The sequence below is a fragment of the Ovis aries genome, chromosome 19 (assembly GCF_016772045.2).
Source record: "Ovis aries strain OAR_USU_Benz2616 breed Rambouillet chromosome 19, ARS-UI_Ramb_v3.0, whole genome shotgun sequence".
Classification (NCBI taxonomy): Eukaryota; Metazoa; Chordata; class Mammalia; order Artiodactyla; family Bovidae; genus Ovis; species Ovis aries.
Window position 1 is genome coordinate 4555818 of NC_056072.1, and position 21572 is coordinate 4577389.

Below are 21572 nucleotides of genomic sequence, written 5' to 3' on the forward strand. Positions count from 1 at the left end.
GATAAAACCTGAAGGGGTTTGTGTGTGTGTGTGTGTGTGTGTGTGTGTGTGTTTCTAGATGTAAACCATGATTTTTGTATCAAAGGTCTGTTTTCTCTGATTATCAATTTCTCTATATGCCTAGAAAACGGGCATTAGTTTAAGCTTTCATTGAGATGTACAGAGGTACAGACAGGTGATTTGTGATGTAAGCCAGCATGCTCAGTTCTCAGTTCTCAGTTTCCTATCTGAACAGATGGCGTCTTCTGTGTCTCCACACATTTGACATTGGCCATCCTTTACTATGATCACTGCTTATCCCCCTAAGCGGTTTTGCACTTATTTATCCATTCAGTCAGCCATCAGGTATTAAGCATAGATAGACCCTGGAGATACTGTGAGTTCAGGTCCAGACCACTGCAACAAAGCAAATATCTCAATAAAATGAGTCACACAATTTTAAAAGTGTATGTAAAAGTTATGTTTAGACTAGGCTATAGAATGTTAGTTTGCAAAACATTATGTCTACAAAAACAATGTATATACCTCAATTAAAAATATCTTATTGTTCAAAACACTAATCATCGTCTCACAATGCACAGTTACCACAAACCTTCAGTTTGTAAAAATCACAGTATCTTTGAAGCACACTAAAGCAAAGCACAATAAAATGAGGTATGCCTATATTTATTATGTCCCAGACTCTGTCCTAGGCAACAAAGTCCAGCTGTCCTCAACTCTCTTGAAGCCAACATTCTAGAGGGAGAGATAGCCAATTAATGCATTCCATTAATCAGCTCAACTGTTGTTAAAGGGAAAAAAAAAAGCCATTGATCGTGTGGGTTTAAACAACTGAAATATATTTCCTCACGGTTCTGGAGGCTAGAAGTCCATGATCAAGATCTGGCTGACTAAGTCTGGGGTGAGGACTGTTTTCCTGGCTTTTACAAGGCTGTTTTCTCACTGTGTCCTCACATGGCATTTCCCCTGTGTGTGTGTGTGGAGAGAGAGGGAAGTCTCTGGAGCATCTCTTCTTATAAGGACACTAACCCTGGGAGATTAGGGCCCCACCCTCATGAGCTCATTTAATGTTACTTTCTTCCTTGAGGCCCAACCTCCACATACAGCCACTCTGGGAGTTAGGACTTCAACATATGAATTTTAAAGGGACACACATTCAGCACATAGCATATATATAAAGACATTTTTTAAAGGCTACTTCAAATAGTGATAATGCCAATGGGGAAAAACAAAAATAAAGTCAAGGAAAGGAACACAGAACAATTGGGGCAGAGACGGTTGTTGCTACTTTAGCTATAGAGCTCTCAGAAGAAGGGAAAGTTGAGTGAAATCAATAATGACAAAGAGGTTGGTATAGGGAGATTTGGGGAAATAAGCATACCAGGTAAAGAGAATTGTAAGGTCAGTGGCCCAAGATGAGAATGACAGGCTCATGTGATGGAAGGTCATTGGTTGGATGGATCCTAGTTGGCTCAAGGAAGAGAGACGGACAGTAGCCTTACTGTGCTAGCAGTAGTCGATACCAGGAATTCAGATTTTGTTCTCATTGCAGTGGAAAGCCATTGGCTGGCTTTAGGCTGGTTAATGCACAAAGGACATTCAAGTTAAGTAGCTAAAGAGAGAAACTCAAATGAATGCCATACCCATCTTTGGTACACATAGTGAATCCTTCAATACATTTTTTTTTAAATGGAAGAATAGATGTTTTCTTGCTTAGTAATTGTCTTTTTAAAAGTCAGATTCGTTAAAAGTATATATATATATGCACACACTCTTAATAGGGTACAATTGTATGAGGCCTGAAAAGCACACAGCGAAGCAACAAAGAAACAGAACAGTCACATCATTTCCCAGAATTCCCTCACGCGTCCCTGTGGTCAGACTCCTCCCTGAAGCCCAGCCTTTGGCATCCATTATTTGGTTTTGGAATGTATAGTTTTTCATTTTCCATACCGCTATAGAAATAGATACAAAATATAAAGTCTTTGGAGTCTGAGATCCCTCATTCAGCATAATCCATTCAAGATTCACCACATTAAACACACCAGTTGTTTATTTCATTTTAATTGTTCAGTCGCCTCCCAGTGTATGGATGGACTATACATTGTTTATCAGTTCAGTTGAAGGATATTTGGCTTGCTTCCAGTTTGGGGCAAGTATCAAAGTTGCTGTAAATAATTGCATCAAGGTTTTTGTGTGAACTCAAGTTTTCATTTATCTTTGGTTGCTATGTATCAGTGGGATTTTTCAGTTATATGCTATGCGTATTTTAGCTTTATATGAAACTGCCAAGCTGTTTTCTAAAAGGGCAGGACAATTCTCTATTTCCACCAACAATGAAAGAGAATTCCACCTTCTCTAATTCTGTGACAGCTCTGATTGCCTTTTTTAAAAAATCAGATCATTCTAATAGGTACATGACGTAGTCATAATTCATTTCTCCTGAACTACACAAGAGCAGATTTAGAGACGTGGTAGATGTAGGAATGGATAGTAAGGAGAATACAATGGGTAGGGGAGTAATTTTTTCAACTACATTTTTTTAACCAAAAGACCCTAACCTTATAATCCTTGTTGAAAACTAGATCAATTTAAGACTCTAGTTCTATAATCCTTGCTTGGAGACTTGTATAGAATCTAAGCTTAAAGAATTTACTCTTTGAACCCTGGAAACATTGAAATCTAGCCCCCCTACACTCAGCAGGGTTCTGGTGGAATGCTTCTTTAGAAAGGTGACTCATGAGATTCTCTATTCAAAACATCAGAGACCTCTGAGAGATGAGGAAGCTTTTGTCTCCAAAATTCCAACCTCAGTCATAAACTATGTTTAAAAAGAAGAGAAAATAAACTAGAAGTAGTAATTCACTTGACTTTGCGATGTCAAGGGAACAGTTCATGCAAAGATGGGCTCAGTAAAGGACAGAAATGGTATGGACCTAACGGAAGCAGAAGATATTAAGAAGAGGTGGCAAGAGTACACAGAAGAACTGTACAAAAAAGATCTTCACGACCCAGATAATCATGATGGTGTGATCCCTCACCTAGAGCCAGACATCCTGGAATGTGAAATCAAGTGGGCCTTAGGAAGCATCACTATGAACAAAGCTAGTGGAGGTGATGGAATTCCAGGTGAGCTATTTCAAATCCTGAAAGATGATGCCGTGAAAGTGCTGCACTCAATATGCCAGCAAATTTGGAAAACTCAGCAGTGGCCACAGGACTGGAAAAGTCAGTTTTCATTCCAATCCCAAAGAAAGGCAATGCCAAAGAATGCTCAAACTACTGCACAATTGCACTCATCTCGCACACTAGAAAAGTAATGCTCAAAATTCTCCAAGCCAGCCTTCAGCAATACGTGAACTGTGAACTTCCAGATGTTCAAGCTGGTTTTAGAAAAGGCAGAGGAACCAGAGATCAAATTGCCAACATCCACTGGATCATGGAAAAGGAAGAGAGTTCCAGAAAAAACATCTATTTCTGTTTTATTGATTATGGCAAAGCCTTTGATTGTATGGCTCACGATAAACTGTGGAAAATTCTGAAAGAGATGGGAATACCAGACCACCTGACCTGCCTCTTGAGAAACCTTGTATGCATGTCAGGAAGCAACAGTTAGAACTGGACATGGAACAACAGACTGGTTCCAAATAGGAAAAGGAGTACATCAAGGCTGTATATTGTCACCCTTCTGACTTAACTTCTATGCAGAGTACATCATGAGAAATGCTGGGCTGGACAAAGCACAAGCTGGAATCAAGATTGCTAGGAGAAATACCAATAACCTCAGATATGCAGATAACACTACCCTTATGGCAGAAAGCAAAGAAGAACAAAAGAGCCTCTTGATGAATGTGAAAGAGGAGAGTGAAAAAGTTGGCTTAAAGTTCAACATTCAGAAGACTAAGATCATGGCATCTGGTTCCATCACTTCATGGGAAATAGATAGGGAAACAGTGGCTGACTTTGTTTTTCTGGGCTCCAAAATCACAGCAAATGGTGACTGAAGCTGTGAAATTAAAAGACTCTTACTCCTTGGAAGGAAAGTTATGACCAAACTAGACAGCATATTAAAAAGCAGAGACATTACTTTGTCAACAAAGGTCCATCTAGTCAAAGCTATGGTTTTTCCAGTAGTCATGTATGGATGTGAGAGTTGGACTGTAAAGAAAGCTGAGTGCTGAAGAATTGATGCTTTTGAACTGTGGTGTTGGAGAAGACTCTTGAGAGTCCCTTGGACTGCAAGGAGATCCAACCATTACATCTTAAAGGAGATCAGTCCTGGGTATTCATTGGAAGGACTGATGTTAAAGCTGAAACTCCAATACTTCGGCCACCTGATGCAAAGAGCTGACTCGTTTGAAAAGACCCTGATGCTGGGAAAGACTGAGGGCAGGAGGAGAAGGGGATGACAGAGGATGAGATGGTTGGATGGAATCACCAACTCATTGGACATGAGTTTGGGTAAATTCCAGGCGTTGGTGATGGACAGGGAGGCCTGGCGTGCTGCAGTCCATGGGGTCGCAAAGAATCAGACACGACTGAGCGACTGAGCAGAACTGAACTAAAGAGTATGGCAAAATGAAAACAATGATTCCATGAGCCCTAATTGGCATTTTTCCAATCTATCCTCATAACAGGGAAATAGTCCATCACAGGCATCCTGGTTTTGTGTGCATGTTCAGTGGTTAGTCACTCTAGACTTTCCCTTACCAGTGAGATATGAAAAAGGAAACATGATTTAAAATTCTTCTGAGGAATCTGAGCATTAGGTAACTTATGGGTTCCAGGATATAGTCTGAGTGGAGGTGGAATGTCAGTGTTTTCAATACCCTGGAAAGTAGTGAAAATTTTAGTCGCTCATTGGTGTCCAACTTTTTGTGAACTCATGGACTACAGCCCACCAGGCTCCTCTCTCCGTGAAACTCTCCAGGCTAGGACACTGGAGTGGGTACCCATTTCCTTCTCCAGGGGATCTTCCTGACCCAAGGATCAAACTCAGGTCTCCTGCATTGCAGGCGGACTACAGTCTGAGCCGCCAGGGAAGTCCTAGATCCCTGTTAAATCTATCCTCTAATAGATGTCCAGAAGAGTCACCCTCCTCTGATTGCTGGATCTCTGCTCTTGCCCAGGCTTCCCAGGTGGCACAGTGGGAAAGAACCTTCCTGCCAATGCAGGAGGCCTGGGTTCGATCCCTGGGTTGGGAAGATCCCCTGCAGGAGGAAATGGCAACCCACTCCAGTATTCTTGGCTGGAAAGTTACATGAACAGAGGAGGCTGTCCATGGACTGGGCTGTAGTCCATAGCATTGCAAAGAGTTGGACAGGACTGAGCAACTGAGCGTGCACCCACACGTGATCTTGCCCAGTGTTTTTCTATACTTGTTCACTGGAGGGCCCTGGAGGACTAGAAAACACAGTGCTTTCTGGAGTCTACAGGAGAATATCAAATAGGTGCAGAACCTCCATCTTGACCCAAATTCTCCACAAATTGTCCTTTTCTTTTCATGGAGAAAGTACTTAGGTTAGTTTTTGCCTAAGGGCATGGACTAGCATAAATTATCCAGAACTGTCTGGAAGCTGATCCTCTTTCTTGAATGAAGAAATAAATGCAATTATGTCTGTGTAGCACCAGCCACTTTCATAAAGCTTGGTGCTACCAATTCACCTTTTTTTCAAGGAGCTTTATAATAGTGTTGCCTTAAAACAAACCAACAAACAAAAACAAGAGCCACAGCTTTTCTCCCCTGTTGATCAAACATACTATTACACTCACCTGGCCTAAGAGATTTCTGCGTGGCCAATTTTATAAGAGGACCCAAAGTTGTCATTTTGTTTAGAACAGTTTATTTCTTAGTGGAATCAAAGCCCATCAGTCTCTTGTCCGCTCCTGTTAGCAATGAATGGGTCACACGAGGGTGGAGGTCAATCTTCTTCAGACACGCGTGGTAGCATTTGGTTAGCAGCCAGGTGTGCGCTAGCGTCACAAATCTATGAATCTTCTTTTTTTTTTTTCTGTTCGCAGATTTTATTCTTCACCGTACAGTATTGCAACCAACCGCATGATTCCACAGACATCCATCACGCCATTCATTGCTGCTTCCCCTGTCTCCACATACCAGGTATGTCCGATTTACCTGCACGTCCTGAGAGACCTTTCTTGCCAAAAATAGACTATCTCAAGTCAAAAAGGACACAGTAGAGTTTTCAAGTTGTCTTCCCTTTAGTCCCATCTTAATGTCATAATATTCAAACTATCCACTGAGCCTACGCTTTCAAGAGCTTGTTTGCATCTGTTTCACTGAATTATAAAAACCCACTGTGCTTCCATTCTGCCTGCTGAGTTTCCATGATTTTGCTGCTTTTCAGCCAACCTTAGTACAGCTTTCTTACCACTGAGACGTTACTTTGTGTGTTGTCTGTTATTTTGGTTCTCACAGTTCCCTAGTGTATCTTTTCTGAGAACACATTTCTGGCAACTCCTTGCACTCCCTTTGGGATACTGGATCCTTGTCATTTGCCACAGTCGTTCTGTGTATCCATGGAAAGCTACATGGATGGATGCTAAATCATTGCCTCCAAGAAATAGGGAAAGTTATCAAAGGGGTAAAAGTACTTCCTACTTCCTCCTCTGACTTCATTCTCACTTCCAAAGAGGTCAGAAGAGACCTCAGGGGTTCCACATGTTGAAGCACAAGAAAATCTGAGACTCAGTGTGTGTCCTAAACCGGACGTTGTCGCCAGTTAGCCTTAATTGTGCAGGTGGAAAGAAATAGCCATCCTTCCCCTCAAACAGGGCTCCTATCTTATTCCTTTGAGTTATCACAAATATTTCTCCCTCCTTCTCTTTACCTCATGTAGGTCTTTAGACAGTTCTTCTAATTCTAGTTAGAAACAAAATTGCCTATGAATGCTATCTAGCTGGTCGAGTGGCATTGCTACAGCTCTGGAGATAGCCAGAGTGTGTGTGCCTGTGTGTTCCCTTATATCATGCATATGGTGGGGGTGGGCGTGGGGGTTTGGGGTGGGGATTGTGATGTTGCTGATTGCTATGAATTCAGTGAAGTTTCACGTTCTTCATCCACTACCTATCTATGTCATGCCAGGAGATCCCCACTGTCAGAGCATCCCGCTTGAGACTATGCACATTTTCCCTTAACAGATCCCCCTCACTCCGAAGCAGATCACTTTCATTCTGTGTCTGCACTTAGGTTCTTGATACATGTCAGTGGGTGAGTGGAACAGACTTTTGTGTGAATTGCATTAGAGGGTCTCTGGATGGCTGATTTCTTAAATGCCTTTCCTGGGGACCCATGAGGCTAAGTGCAGATGCTGTTCAGTTTTTGTTCTTCCTGCAGGCCTGCCTGGTTGTAATGTGTGCTTTTGGTTTTTTTACCCATTTTTTCAAATCTTGGCCTCTGTTTCAGCCAAGACCACCCACTGAGCTCCATTGTAGAGCACTTTGGTGTCATGAATAAAATCTCCACAGAGCTGTCATTTCACTTGGGAGGGCCCATAAGTGGAATTTAACTCCAGCTCTCTTTTCTCAGAAAGGAATTAGAGCAATTTCCTACGTTGCTGATTCTTGCTTTTCACCACTTTTTTCTTTTTTTAGTCTAAAGTTCATTGGCAGTCTCACTGATGTGAGTCTATTGAAACCAAAATCTTCAGGGCTATCTATGTCACGTTCAGCTCTTAGAAGCTGACTTTCTCATTTGACTGATAGGAAACATTCAGAACATTTTCCTGGTTCATACACTCATTTTTAGTAACCATAACAATTACTATAAGAGAGAAAAATCACAGACTTACTTAACTTGGGTTTAACCCAAAACATTCCCCCAAATTTCTGGTTGATCTCTCTAATTCATTCCCCAACTTTCACCACTTGGATTTATTTCCAAGATGGGATCACTTGAGAATTTGAGGTTAGAACCAATGACAGAAAAAAAGGAAGTCTGAGCAATCATGCTAAGTAATGCTTCCTTCTTTATTCACCTGGGTCTTCCAGCGTGTTGACCTCCAAACAAGAGAGCCCTGAAGCCTCCTAAGACTTTCATCTCCAATACCAGCCTCCAAATGTGCCCATGGTGTAGCCTGGCTCATGTGGGCATTACCGCCATCTCCAGTGAAGTAGGAATTTGCTTTCATTTTACCAAGTTTCAGGGACCAAATAAATCGGGTCCAATAGCTTCCTTTCTATCCTTAGTTTTGAGCACTAAGTCAGATGGACTCCACTTTCTTATGACCTAGTGTGACTCCACTGAACGCAAGAACCGAGTTCTCTCTGTGATTGCTTTGTGCTAATAAATGCTGTTTGATGCATAGGTCCAGAGTACTTCATGGATGCCTCATCCGCCATACGTTATGCAACCAACAGTAAGTGTTCTCAGTCACCTGAGGCTCGATGTTTCTATTATCTGAGTGCAAGCGTTTGTAACATGTAGAAGCTCTGGGGTAAAGCTTTTGTTCTATTCCATGCCTTTTTCTGGCAGCCTTGTTTTCCAGATACAAAGCTGTTCCTGAAATTCTCCAAAAGCATGTACGACAGACAGATATAGTGACAGTGATGGAGAGAAAGAGAGTTGAGAGAGGAAGAGAGAGGGAGGGAGGGAGAGAATCAACTTGATGGGAAAAAATAGCAATCAACCTCTCACGTTGACATCTGCCATTTGTTAGGGAGAGGGAAGATCTGCAGGTAGTACTGTGTGCTCTGGACAGTTAAATCCATTATAGGGGGAAAGCCTTTCTGTTGTCCATCTCCTTCTGTTATGCTTTCTTTTCTTTGGATGCTTTGGGAACGAGTTTGCGAATCATGGCTCAGTGTTGACTCAAAGCAACATATTTGAAATAGGAAGGTATTCATCGACTAATAAGTGTGGCTAATAGTAGACAGTAAAGTTGGTAGATGACTTTTATGTTAACTAAAAGGGTTATTCTCTTCTTTAATGGAAAGTTTCTTCCCCAAGTAATCAAACTATGTTCTGCTAGCTAGCTTTTTCCATTTTGTGGTACAATATGACATTTGTCCCAAAGGAAAAATATTAGATATTCCATTAGAATACAGGCTGAAGGTGGTGACTCCATGTATCTGTGTCAAGTTCTTGCATTTTTTCTAGCTCTTGAAAAGAAGAGGACAGGAAGATTTCTAGAACGATGCACTCATGAGAGTCTGGAGGAGGGGAAATGTCCCCAGTGGGAAGTTGTGTGACAGGGTCTCTGGCGTCCTCTCCTGGGTCTGTTCAAATCTGGAACTTGGTTTCCTCTTCTGTCATTATACTTAACATGGCTTTGGGGAGGATCAAAGCCAAGAGAATATACAAAAATAGTGTTCAAAGTATCACATGTTATACCTTATTGTGGTCATTAATCCTTATTAGTGAATGTATTGGCCGTACAAAGAAGAAGCAATGCTACATTTTAACTCTTTTCAAAGCTAAATATAGATAAAGTGATGCATATCAAAAACAGGGCATTACATACACAGGCATCCCTTTCCTGGACTCAAAAGATCACAGCACCTGGCTTTCACAATTGAGCTTACTCCAGTTTTTGGTTTTTTTTTTAAAGGAGCATTCCATGTTGCTCATAGTGTTTTGATAATTTGCTTTGTATTTGAAAAATAAAGTATATGTAGCTTCTGACAACAGAACTTTAGACCTTATTTTGCAAATGTCCCTGTTTACTCTTATTTGCCTACCTTGGGGGCTTTGTGAGTTCGTCTGGTCTGTGTTGTGGAAATCAGAGTGACAGGCAAGGAATCCAGCCAGGCTGTTCTTTTCTGTCCGAGTCATCAGGTAGAATCCAATAGAAGCTGCCAGACCAATATATAGCACAGACTGGGCCAACACAGGAAGAGGGAAGAAGCCTTGCCAAGTTCTAAAGAGACTTTCTAGAAGGAAGCAACTACCTTCTAAGGAAATAATGTGTGTGTGTTTAGAGAGTGCAGAGGCTAGCTTGGTCCTCATGTGGAGGTCAAGCATCATCTCATTACGACCTCAAGGAATGCACATCTGGAAAAATCTGAATTTTTTTTTTCAGATACCAAAGGTGTATGATTCTACAATACTTGCGAAGCTGTGAAGAGAAGGGAAGACATTTGTGTTTTATTTCAACTGTCATTCAGGACCCTAGCAAAGTGTTTCATGAACACCTCCTCCCTACCCCAGCTTCCAGCTTCGCCCAATTTGGGGTTTATTATTTCTAGTATCTTTCTCCCCAGCAACAGTTGTATGTGTGTGTGTGTGTGTGTGTGTGTGTGTGTGTTCATTTGTCCCTATGAGATCTTCTTGCCACGGCTGCTGCTCCCTATTACCCCTTCCCCTGATTAGACTCGGCATGATGTTTAAGCTTAGGTCACCCTGTCTAAGACCACAGTTCCCAAACTTTTGGAACCAGGGACTGGTTTTGTGGAAGATAATCTTTCCACGAACCAGTGGGGCAGGGGATGGCTTCAGGATGATTCAAGGGCATTACATTTATTGTGCAATTTATTTCTATTATTATTACATCAATTCCAGCTCAGATCATCAGGCATCAGATCCTGGAGTTTAGGGACCCCTGGTTTAAAATGTAGCACTTGTGCCTGGGACAGATTTCCTGGGAACAGAAGTGGCACTGGGCCACCCACCACTTTGTTGTTTTTAACTTGGAAACACTGGCTAAACAGCATTTTGGAAACACATTACTTGTACCATCAGTTGTTTCCTTAAAACAGTTTTGTTGGTTGTTTTATTGTATGAAGAACCTTGATGCAACTGATCTTGGTTTTATTATCAGAGTGGGGTTGTTTAAATTAATTGCTCTGTAATATTAAAACATAAAAATATGTAGGTGATGATCTATGGCAAAGAAATAAAATCACCTGGATGTGAAGAGAAGGAATGAATGACTTGGCGATTAATAGCGTGGATTCTTGGTTAGGCTCTTTGGGAGAGGAAATCCTTTCTGATCTAGGATTTTGGGCAGTCAAACTGCCTGAGCCACAGTTTTCTTATCTGTAATATGGACACAATCACAGCTAAATTATAATGCTTTCAGTTGATTAAATGAAGTAATGCTTTAAAGCTCTTAAAATAGCACCCAAGAAATATCAAACACTCAAAACACTGTTATCATTACTCAGTTATATGAGTAGATGACTGTAAATTCTGCTTTAGATTAGGCCAATTATGTAAAATGAGTGTTGGTACAGGAAGAACTGGAGAAAAAGCAATAATCAGCCATGTCTACCACATTTATCCTGCTCATTTTGCACACTGTACTAATGAGTTTGGTGGAGGTAGCCTCTGTGGCTATAAATAAGATGAATCACTTAGATTGGTGCTTCTCTGATTTACTTGCTGAATCTTTCAACACCTATAATAAAAATAAATACAAGTAATGAAAATAAGAATTAAAGGCCTACTGGGTTACCTCTTGTGTGGCAGTCACTGGAACCTACCTTACAAATAAATTCAAGGTGTGAATAGCTACACATCTTCCTTAGGTTGCCCATAATAATGATTTGTTTACAACTTTTCTCCTTTCTCATGTCTTCGCTTCCACAATTTTGTGAAACTCTCACAGATAAGGTCTCTGTACATAGGGTAAAGACATGCTTCCCCCATCGTGATGAAGCTCACAGACCCCTGTACTGTAGCAGAGTCCTGCAGGTTCTTTGCAGGCTTGACTCACCAGCCCCAAAGTCTTAGCCAGGCTTGTATCTGAAGCCAGCGCTCCGGTCAAGTCTTAACCCAGATCACGGTGCCTCTGGTCTTTTCCTACCTGGGAGGGTAATGATCTGTAAGAGAGACGTGAACTGATGGAAAGAAGGGATGAGAGACCGACAGAAATCCTGAGTGTAAAGCTACAGCTGACTTAGGCTTTCTTCTTCAGAGACTGACATTTCTGAGCTGTATTCAGTGTACCTTTTTGTAACTTTAGAAGAAAGACTCAGAAACTTTTCACTATTAAGGAAAAGGGGCTAAAAGTTTCCTTGCCTGGATCCTCTCTCGTCCTGGTGTTTCTGCAAGGAAACCATTCTCTGTCTGTGTGTTGGACTCTGGGACTTGATCAGGTAAAATCCTGCTGATGACAGCAAGAGCATTTTCATTTGCACTTTATTTTTTGTTCACTGAAAGAGAACACTGCGAGTCGAAATCAGGAATGCACTGTTTGCTGACGTTGCCGATGCCATCAGGCACGTGTTGCTGATTGCCGGTGCAAGGTTTCTTTCCTAAACTCTGAAATTTCACCATGACGCTGGCAGGATTTTAACAGGTGATGGATTTTTTTTATCTACTTTGCTTGGCAGCTTGTCACACTGGGATCTTCTATGAATGCACAGTTGAAATCCCCATATTGGGATACGTCGGGTATTCTGTTAAATCTGTGCTGACAGGGAGAGAAGATGATAGCTCCCAAGAAGAAGCAGAGTTCAGTTCTCTTCAATTCTATTTAGGCTTGTGTGAATCATAAATCTGTTCTTCATGTGTTTAGCACTATTTATTCTCGAGGATAAAGGTCAGTTTTCATTTTTACCCATTTACAAATAGGATATCTAGCTACTGGGTTTCCTTGATCACTCAGACAGTAAAGAATCCACCTTGCAGTGCAGGAGACCCAGGTTCAATTCCTGGATTTGGAAGATCTCCTGGAGAGGCAAGGGATACCCACTCCAGTATTCTTGCTTGGAGAATCCCATGGACAGAGGAGGCTGGAGGGCTACAGTCCATGGGGCCGCAAAGAGTCAGACACGACTGAATGACTGTACTAATACTATACTATCTAACTACAGGATTCTAAGAAATGCAAGATGCTTTAATGGAACCACTGTGTGATTTGTTGCTATACATGGCTAAATTGTAACTCTTCTGATGAATAAACCTTACATTTACAGCTAACATGTCAATATAAACTTTCCCTCTAGAACAACAACAATGAAAATTTCAAGAAAATTCCAAGAATATTTCATTGGTAATTGGTGATTAGGTAAGGCTTAATTTTAACGGCTGTGTCCTCCAGACTTGCAGACACATTCCCCCTAAAAGCATATCATCAAGTTTGGAAAGGACATTGAAATCATTAGAATTCTGTTCAGAAAGCAGTGTTTTCAGATAGTATCTTTTTATTCCAGCTGCTGAGCTGAGCAAAAATTCTAACCTTCTGAGTTTCACTGTCAAAGTACCAAACAAAGACAAAATGTGTTTGCTATGTAGGGACTTTACCTGGTGGATGTACTGGCCAAATCTTTTAAAAGAAACTAGCAAACACAAATCAATACCTTTAGCCCATGTACACTATTTCTACCAGAAGAAAATTCAAAAATGTTTGAAAATAAATTTAGAAGGAACATCTTCATATGGGTGTCAGCTCCCTGTAAGTAGATTTCTGGGGTAAAATAAATACAGACACTTGCACACAAAGTCTCTCTGATACCCTAACTACTGTAGCAAGCAGTGCTGGTCTTGCCATTGTTAAATGTAACTTCAAAATTCTATTGCAACTTAAAAAAAATAATCTAAAATGAACTTAGGGGCAAAAACCATTCAAACAATGAAATTCAAAGCTCATGATTCAAAAGTGCCTGCACAGCCACGATGGAGGTTCCTTAAAAATCTAAAAGTAGAGTCTCAGTGTAGTAGTGCTGGTCTCTCAGTCATGTCCGACTCTGTGCGACACCACGGACTGTGGCCTGCCAGGCTCCTCTGTCCATGGGATTCTCCAGGCAAGAATGCTGGCGTGAGTTGCCATTCCCTTCTCCAGGAGATCCTCCAAACCCAGGGATAGAACCCAGGTCTCCTGCATTGAAGGCAGATTCTTTACCTTCTGAGCTACAGGGAAGATCCAAGTAAAAGTCACTCAGTCATGTCTGGCTCTGCAACCCCATGGACTATACAGACCGTGGAATTCTCCAGGCCAGAACACCAGAGTGGGTTCCCTTCTCCAGGGGATCTTTCCAACCCAGGGATCGAACCCAGGTCTCCCGCAATGCAGACAGATTCTTCACCAGCTGAGCCACAAGACAAGCCCCAGAATACTGGAGTGGGTAGCCTTATCCCTTCTCCAGCAGATTTTCCCCACCCAGGAGTCAAGCCTGGGTTTCCTGCATTGCAGGAGGATTCTTTACCAACTGAGCTACCAGGGAAGAACCCCAAAAAGTGAATGTCCCTCAGTCCTATCTGACTCTTTGTGACCCCATGGACTATACATTTCGTGGAATTCTCCGAGCCAGAATACTGGAGTGGGTAGCATTTCCCTTCTCCAGGGGATCTTCCCAACCCAGGGATAGAACTCAAGTCTCCTGCATTGCAGGTGGATTCTTTACCAGGTGAGCCACAAGGGAAGCCCCAAAGACTCCATATGACCCAGCAGTCTCACTCCTGGGCATATATCTGGAGAAAACCATAATTCGAAAGGATACATGCACCCCAATATTCATTGCAGCACTATTTACAATGCCAGGACATGGAAGCAACCTAAACGTCCACCAGCAGAGGAATGGATAAAGATCTGGTACATATATATAACAGAATATTCCTCAGCCATTGTATATATGTATATGTGGTACGTATATACAATGGGATATTTTCAATATTGAAAAAAGAAATAATGCCATTTGCAGCAACATGGGTGGATCTCGAGACTCACACTGACGGAAGTAAGTTAGAACGGGAAAAGTAAATACCATATAATATCGCTTATATGTGGAATCTAGAAACATGGTACAGATGAACTCATTGGCAAAGCACAAAGAGAGTCACAGGTGTAGAGAACAAGCTGATAGTTACCACAGTGTGGGGGGAGGGGATGAATTAGAAGGTTGGGCTTGACGTATATACACTATTGATACTATGTTTAAAATAGATAACTAATGAGAACCTGCTGTATAGTCCCTGATAGCTCAGTTGATAAAAAATCCACCTGCAATGCAGGAGACCCCAGTTTGATTCCTGGATCAGGAAGATCCACTGGAGAAGGGATAGGCTGCCCACTCCAGTATTCTTGGGCTTCCCTTGTGGCTCAGCTGGTGAAGAATCTGCCTGCAACGCAGGAGACATGGTTTTGATCCCTGGGTTGGGAAGATCCAAGCCCACTGGAGTGGGCTCCAGTGTTCTGGCCTGGAGAGGTCCATGGACCGTAAAATCCATGGGGTCGCAAAGAGTCGGACCCAACTGAGAAACGTTCACTTTCAGCACAGGGAACTCTACTCAGTGCTCTGTGGTGACTTGAATGGGGAGGAAATACAATAAAGAGGGGATATATTACATGTATGGGCTTCCCAAGTGGCACCAGTGGTAGAGAACCTGCCTGCTAATGCACGAGACCTAAGAGACACGGGCTCAGTCCCTGGGTCTGGAAATTCCCCCGAGGAGGGTACAGCAACCCGCTCCAGTATTCGTGCCTGGAGAATCCCATGGGCAAAGGAGCCCGGCGGGCTATGGTCCATAGGTTCACAAAGAGCTGGACACAACTGAAGCAACTTAGCACACGTATGCACACAAGTATACATATAGCTGGTTCACTTTGCTTACAGCAGAAACTAGCAACATTGTAAAGCAACTATACTCCAGTAAAAATTTTTTAAATAAAAATAAAACACAAATGTATATGCAGCTTAAAACTTTCCTTGTAGGACTCTTTCACTCATCACCTCTATCCTCCAGGAAAACAACCTTGATAATTAGTTTGTATGTCAGCATGCAGTCAATGGTTATGTATACGGACATGCCTGTGCACTAATGTATGTGCTTTAAACATATACAAGGTCACTCTTCAAATACCGTATTGCAGTTGGCTTTATTTTTTCCCAACAATAGAACATGCTAGAGGTCCTTACACATGAGTCACCTAAAGATCTATGTCAACTCTTTTTAACACTTTATACATTCATTACATAAATGCGCCAGTTTCCTATTTATAGTCCTTTAATTTGTAGCTGGTACTTGTTGTACACTTAAGACTGTAATATTGAGCATTTGTGAAAAAATATCTGCAATGTATTTTCTGGAACAACAGTTATGTGTGTTTTAAAATTTGGTATAGTTATTGTCAAATTGAACTTTAAGTGAGAGTGTTTATTTCCCCAGGCCTCACTTAATACTTGGTGATCCCAACTTTTAACTATGTTGTTAATGTAATAAACAGTGAGTGGTATCTTACCAATGTTATTTATTTCTCTGAGTCCTAGAGAAGTTGAGTTGCTTTTATATGTATATTAACTAATTTTTTTTCTTCTTCTGAGCTCCGAGTTTATTTGTTTTGCTCATTTCTCTTTTTGAGTAGTGATCTTAGTTTTTTTTAAAGGAACTTATTACAGTCTTTAACTTAACATTGCCAGAGATATTCTGGATATTTTCCCAGTTTATTTGGAATTTAATTTTATAGCGTTTATCATGCATGACTTTAGTATTTAGTATTACATAGTTCATATTTATTTTCCCTTTACAGCAGTGATCAGCAAACTTTTTCTGTAAAGAGACAAACAACAAGATTTTCTGTGTTTTGAGCCATGTGGTTGCTGTCACATGTGGCTGCAGGATGAAGGCAGCCACACATAATTCATAGATGGATTGCCAGGGCTGAGTTCCAATAAAGCTATATTTACAGAAAGAGGTGAGGGCCATATTTGGCTTACAGGCTATATTTTGCCAGTCTCTGCTTTAAAATATCTGGACACTGTGCAAAATACCTTATTAACTGTATGATTTAAAGCACCATTTTTTTTTGCTATTGTGTTTATAGTAACTTTTATTTTAATTTTTTTAATTTTTGGAGTTTATTTTGTAACATGAAATGAGACTGTGATCCAACTCTTTTTTTTTTTCACCCAAACAGGTAACCAATTATCATAACAATGTCTACCATATGAGTCATCTATATTTTCTCTCAGTTCAGTTCAGTTCAGTTCAGTCGCTCAGTCGTGTCTGACTCTTTGCGACCCCATGAATCGCAGCACGCCAGGCCTCCTTGTCCATCACCAACCCCCGGAGTTCACGCAGACTCACATCCATCGAGTCAGTGATGCCATCCAGCCATCTCATCCTTGGTCATCCCCTTCTCCTCCTGCCCCCAATCCCTCCCAGCATCAGAGTCTTTCCCAATGAGTCAACTCTTCACATGAGGTGGCCAAAGTACTGGAGTTTCAGCTTTAGCATCATTCCTTCCAAAAGAAATCCCAGGGCTGATCTCCTTCAGAATGGACTGGTTGGATCTCCTTGCAGTCCAAGGGACCCTCAAGAATCTTCTCCAACACCACAGTTCAAAAGCATCAATTCTTCAGTGCTCAGCCTTCTTCACAGTCCAACTCACGTCCATACATGACTACTGGAAAACCATAGCCTTTACTAGATGGACCTTAGTTGACAAAGTAATGTCTCTGCTTTTGAATATGCTATCTAGGTTGGTCATAACTTTCCTTCCAAGGAGTAAGTGTCTTTTAATTTCATGGCTGCAGTCACCATCTGCAGTGATTTTGGAGCAATTTTATGCCAATTGTTATAATAGGATTTTTATATCTTTGGATCTATTTCTAGACACTATTCAGTCCTACTTGTTTCTTGAATATACTCTATTATTTTAATTAGTGTCACTTTATAATAGCACCACTTGCCTCAATTGTTACATTTTGTTGTTTCTCAAAATTTTTTCATATCATTTTACATGTTCAGATTACATTAGGAGAAGTTTAATGAGTTTTTCTTTTTTTTAATTCTAAAATTTTGGTGGGGATCACCATAAATTTATATATTAAGCAACAGGAAAGTTAAGAACATCATACATTTACAACATTAACTTTTTATCTAAGAAAAAAAATACCATATACTCAAGAATTATTTCTTTTTCACTTATATTGCTGTATAATTGACAAATAACATTTTAAAATAATTAAACACCCTGGTGATTTGAAATATATATTATATATACATGGAACTTTCCTTGTGATCCAATGGTTAAGACTCCTTACTTCTAATGCAAGAGTCATAGCTTTGATCCCTGGTTGGTAAACTAATATCCCACATGCCATGTAGTACAGCCCCTCAAAATGAATTTATTATGAAATAATTCCCACCATCTAGTTAATTAATTATTAATTAACTTTCATCACCTCATATATTTATCCTATTTTTCTGATGAGAACATTCAAGTTCAACTTTCTTAGCAAATTTCAGTTATTCAACATAGTGTTGTTATCAGCTATAGTTTACATGATTTATATCAGCGTCTCAGATCTTATTTATCTTATAGTTGAAAAGTTGTACCCTTAACCAAAAACCTGTTTCTCTACCCCACACCCAGCCCTTTAACCAGTCTCTCTTCAGTTTCTATGAGTTTGAAGGTTTTTGTCTTTCTCTATCTTCCATATATAAGTGATACTATGTAGTATTTGTCTTTATTTGGTATATTTCACTTAGCATAATGCTCTCAAGGTTATTCAGTTCAGTTCAGTTCAGTCGCTCAGTCGTGTCCATCTCTTTGCAACCACATGGACTGCAGGACACTAGGCCTCCATGTCCATCACCAACTCCTGGAGTTCACTCAAACTCACGTCCATTGAGTCGGTGATGTCATTCAACCATATCATCCTCTGTCGTCCCCTTTGCCTCCTGCCCCCAATCCCTCCCAGCATCAGAGTCTTTTCCAATGAGTCAACTCTTTGCATGAGGTGGCCAAAGTACTGGAGTTTCAGCTTTAACATCAGTCCTTCCAAAGAATACCCAGAACTGATCTCCTTTAGAATGGACTGGTTGGATCTCCTTGCAGTCCAAGGGACTCTCAAGAGTCTTCTCCAACACCACAGTTCAAAGCATCAATTCTTCAGCACTCAGCTTTCTTTATACTCCAACTCTTACATCCATACATGACTACTGGAAAAACCATAGCTTTGATTAGATGGACCTTTGTTGACAAAGTAATGTCTCTGCTTTATAATATGCTGTCTCAGTTCAGTTCAGTCACTCAGTCGTGTCTGACTCTTTGCGACCCCATGAATCGCAGCACGCCAGGCCTTCCTGTCCATCACCAACTCCCGGAGTTCACTCAGATTCATGTCTATCGAGTCAGTGATGCTATCCAGCCATCTCATCCTCTGTCGTCCCCTTCTCCTCCTACCCCAATCCCTCCCAGCATCAGAATCTTTTCCAGTGAGTCAACTCTTCTCTTGAGGTGGCCAAAGTACAGGAGTTTCAGCTTTAGCATCATTCCTTCCAAAGAAATCCCAGGACGGATCTCCTTCAGAATGGACTGGTTGGATCTCCTTGTAGTCCAAGGGACCCTCAAGAGTCTTCTCCAACACCACAGTTCAAAAGCACCAATTCTTCAGCATTCAGCCTTCTTCATAGTCCAACTCTCACATCCATACATGACCACTGGAAAAACCATAGCCTTTACTAGATGGACCTTAGTCGGCAAAGTAAGGTCTCTGCTTTTGAATATGCTATCTAGGTTGGTCATAACTTTTCTTCCAAGGAGTAAGCATCTTTTGATTTCATGGCTGCAGTCACCATCTGCAGTGATTTTGGAGCCCCAAAAAATAAAGTCTGACACTGTTTCCCCTGTTTCCCATCTATTTCCCATGAATATGCTGTCTAGGTTGGTCATAACTTTTCTCCCATTAGCCAGGACATGGAGGCAAGTGTCTTTGAATTTCATGGCTGCAGTCACCATCTGCAGTGATTTTGGAGTCCAGAAAAATAAAGTCTGTCACTGTTTCCATTGTATTCCCATCTATTTCCCATGAATGATGGGACCAGATGCCATGATCTTAATTTTTTGAATGTTGAGTTTTAAGCCAACTTTTTCACTCTCTTCTTTCACTTTCATCAAGAGGCTCTTTAGTTCTTCACTTTCTGCCATAAGGGTAGTGTCATCTGCATATCTGAAGTTATTGATATTTCTCCCAGCAATCTTGATTCCAGATTCTGCTTCATCCAACCCAGTATTTCTCATGATGTACTCTGCATATAAGTTAAATAAGCAGGGTGACAATATACAGCCTTAACATACTCCTTTTCCTATTTGGAACCAGTCTGTTGTTCCATGTCCAGTTCTAATTATTGCTTCCTAACCTGCTACAGATTTCTCAGGAGGCAAGTCAGGTGGTCTGCTATTCCCATCTATTTCAGAATTTTCTACAGTTTGTTGTGATCCACACAGTCAAAGCCTTTGGTATAGTCCATAAAGCAGAATAGATGTTTTGCTGGAACTCTCTTGCTTTTTCGGTGATCCATCGAATGTTGCCAATTTGATCTCTGGCTCCTCTGCCTTTTCTAAAACCAGTTTGATCATCTGGAAGTTCATGGTTCACATACTGCTGAAGCCTGGCTTGCAGAATTTTGAGCTTTACTTTGCTAGCATGTGAGATGAGTGCAACTGTGTGGTAGTTTGAGCATTCTTTGGCATTGCCTTTTTCTGGGATTGGAATGAAAACTGACCTTTTCCAGTCCTGTGGCCCCTGCTGAGTTTTCCAAATTTGCTGGCATATTGAATGCAGCACTTTCACAGCATCATCTTTCAGGATTTTTAATAGCTCAACTGGAATTCCATCACCTCCACTAGCTTTATTTGCAGTGATCCTTCCTAAGGCCCACTTGTCTTCACAGTCCAGGATGTCTGGCTCTAAGTGAGTGATCACACCATCGTGATTATCTGGCTCATAAAAATCTTTTGTCTATGGTTCTACCATGTATTCTTGCCACCTCTTCTTAATATTTTCTGCTTCTGTTAGGTCCATACCATTTCTGTCCTTTATTGTGCCCATCTTTGCATGAAATGTTCCCTTGGCATGTCTAATTTTCTTGAAGAGATCTCTAGTCTTTCCAGTTCTATTGTTTTCCTCTATTTCTTTGCATTGTTCACTAAGAAAAGCTTTCTTATCTCTCCATGCTATTCCTTGAACTCTGTATTCAAATGGGTATATCTTTCCTTTTTTCCTTTGCCTTTCACTTCTCTTCTTTTCACAGGTATTTGTAAGGCCTCCTCAGACAACCATTTTGCCTCTTTCCATGTCTTTATCTTGGGGATGGTCTTGATCACTGCCTCCTGTACAATGTCACAAACCTAAATCCATAGTTCTTCAGGCATTCTGTCTATGAGATCTAATCCCTTGAATCTCTTTGTCACTTCCACTGTATATTTGTAAGGGATTTGATTTAGGTTATACGTGAAAAGTCTAGTGGTTTTCCATACTTTCTTAAATTTAAGTCTATTTAGCAATAAGGAGTTCATAATCTGAGCCACTGTCAGCTCCCAGTCTTGTTTTTGCTGGCTGTATTTAGCTTCTCCATCTTCAGCTGCAAATAATATATTTCATCTGATTTCAGTATTGACCATCTGGTGATGTCCATGTGTATAGTCTTCTCTTGTGCTGTTGGAAGAGGGTGTTTGCTATGACCAGTGCATTCTCTTGGAAAAACTCAAACAGCCTTTGCCCTGCTTCATTCTGTACTCCAAGGCCGAATTTGCCTGTTACTTGAGGTATTTCTTGATTACCTATTTTTGCTTTCCAGTCCCTTATAATGAAAAGGACATCTTTTTTGGGTGACTGTAGCTACTTTGAGGAGATATCCCATGTCCAAGGGCAAAGGAAAAACCCTA

The 21572-nt window shown here is 41.0% G+C and overlaps 1 protein-coding gene across 10 annotated transcripts in view; it reads left to right on the forward strand.

The window, feature by feature from the left end:
* RBMS3 (RNA binding motif single stranded interacting protein 3) overlaps positions 1-21572 on the forward strand; it is an 816868-nt gene that overhangs the window by 685003 nt on the left and 110293 nt on the right. For 6 of the 10 annotated variants that reach the window (XM_015102103.4, XM_042235770.2, XM_060402067.1 and 3 more), the window contains exon 9: positions 6022-6118. In XM_015102103.4, the coding sequence (XP_014957589.2) occupies positions 6022-6118 (97 nt within the window). Of the gene's footprint in view, positions 1-6021; positions 6119-8324; positions 8376-21572 lie in introns of all 10 variants that reach the window. The other 4 variants (XM_004018199.6, XM_015102101.4, XM_012099304.5 and 1 more) reach the window with 1 other exon arrangement.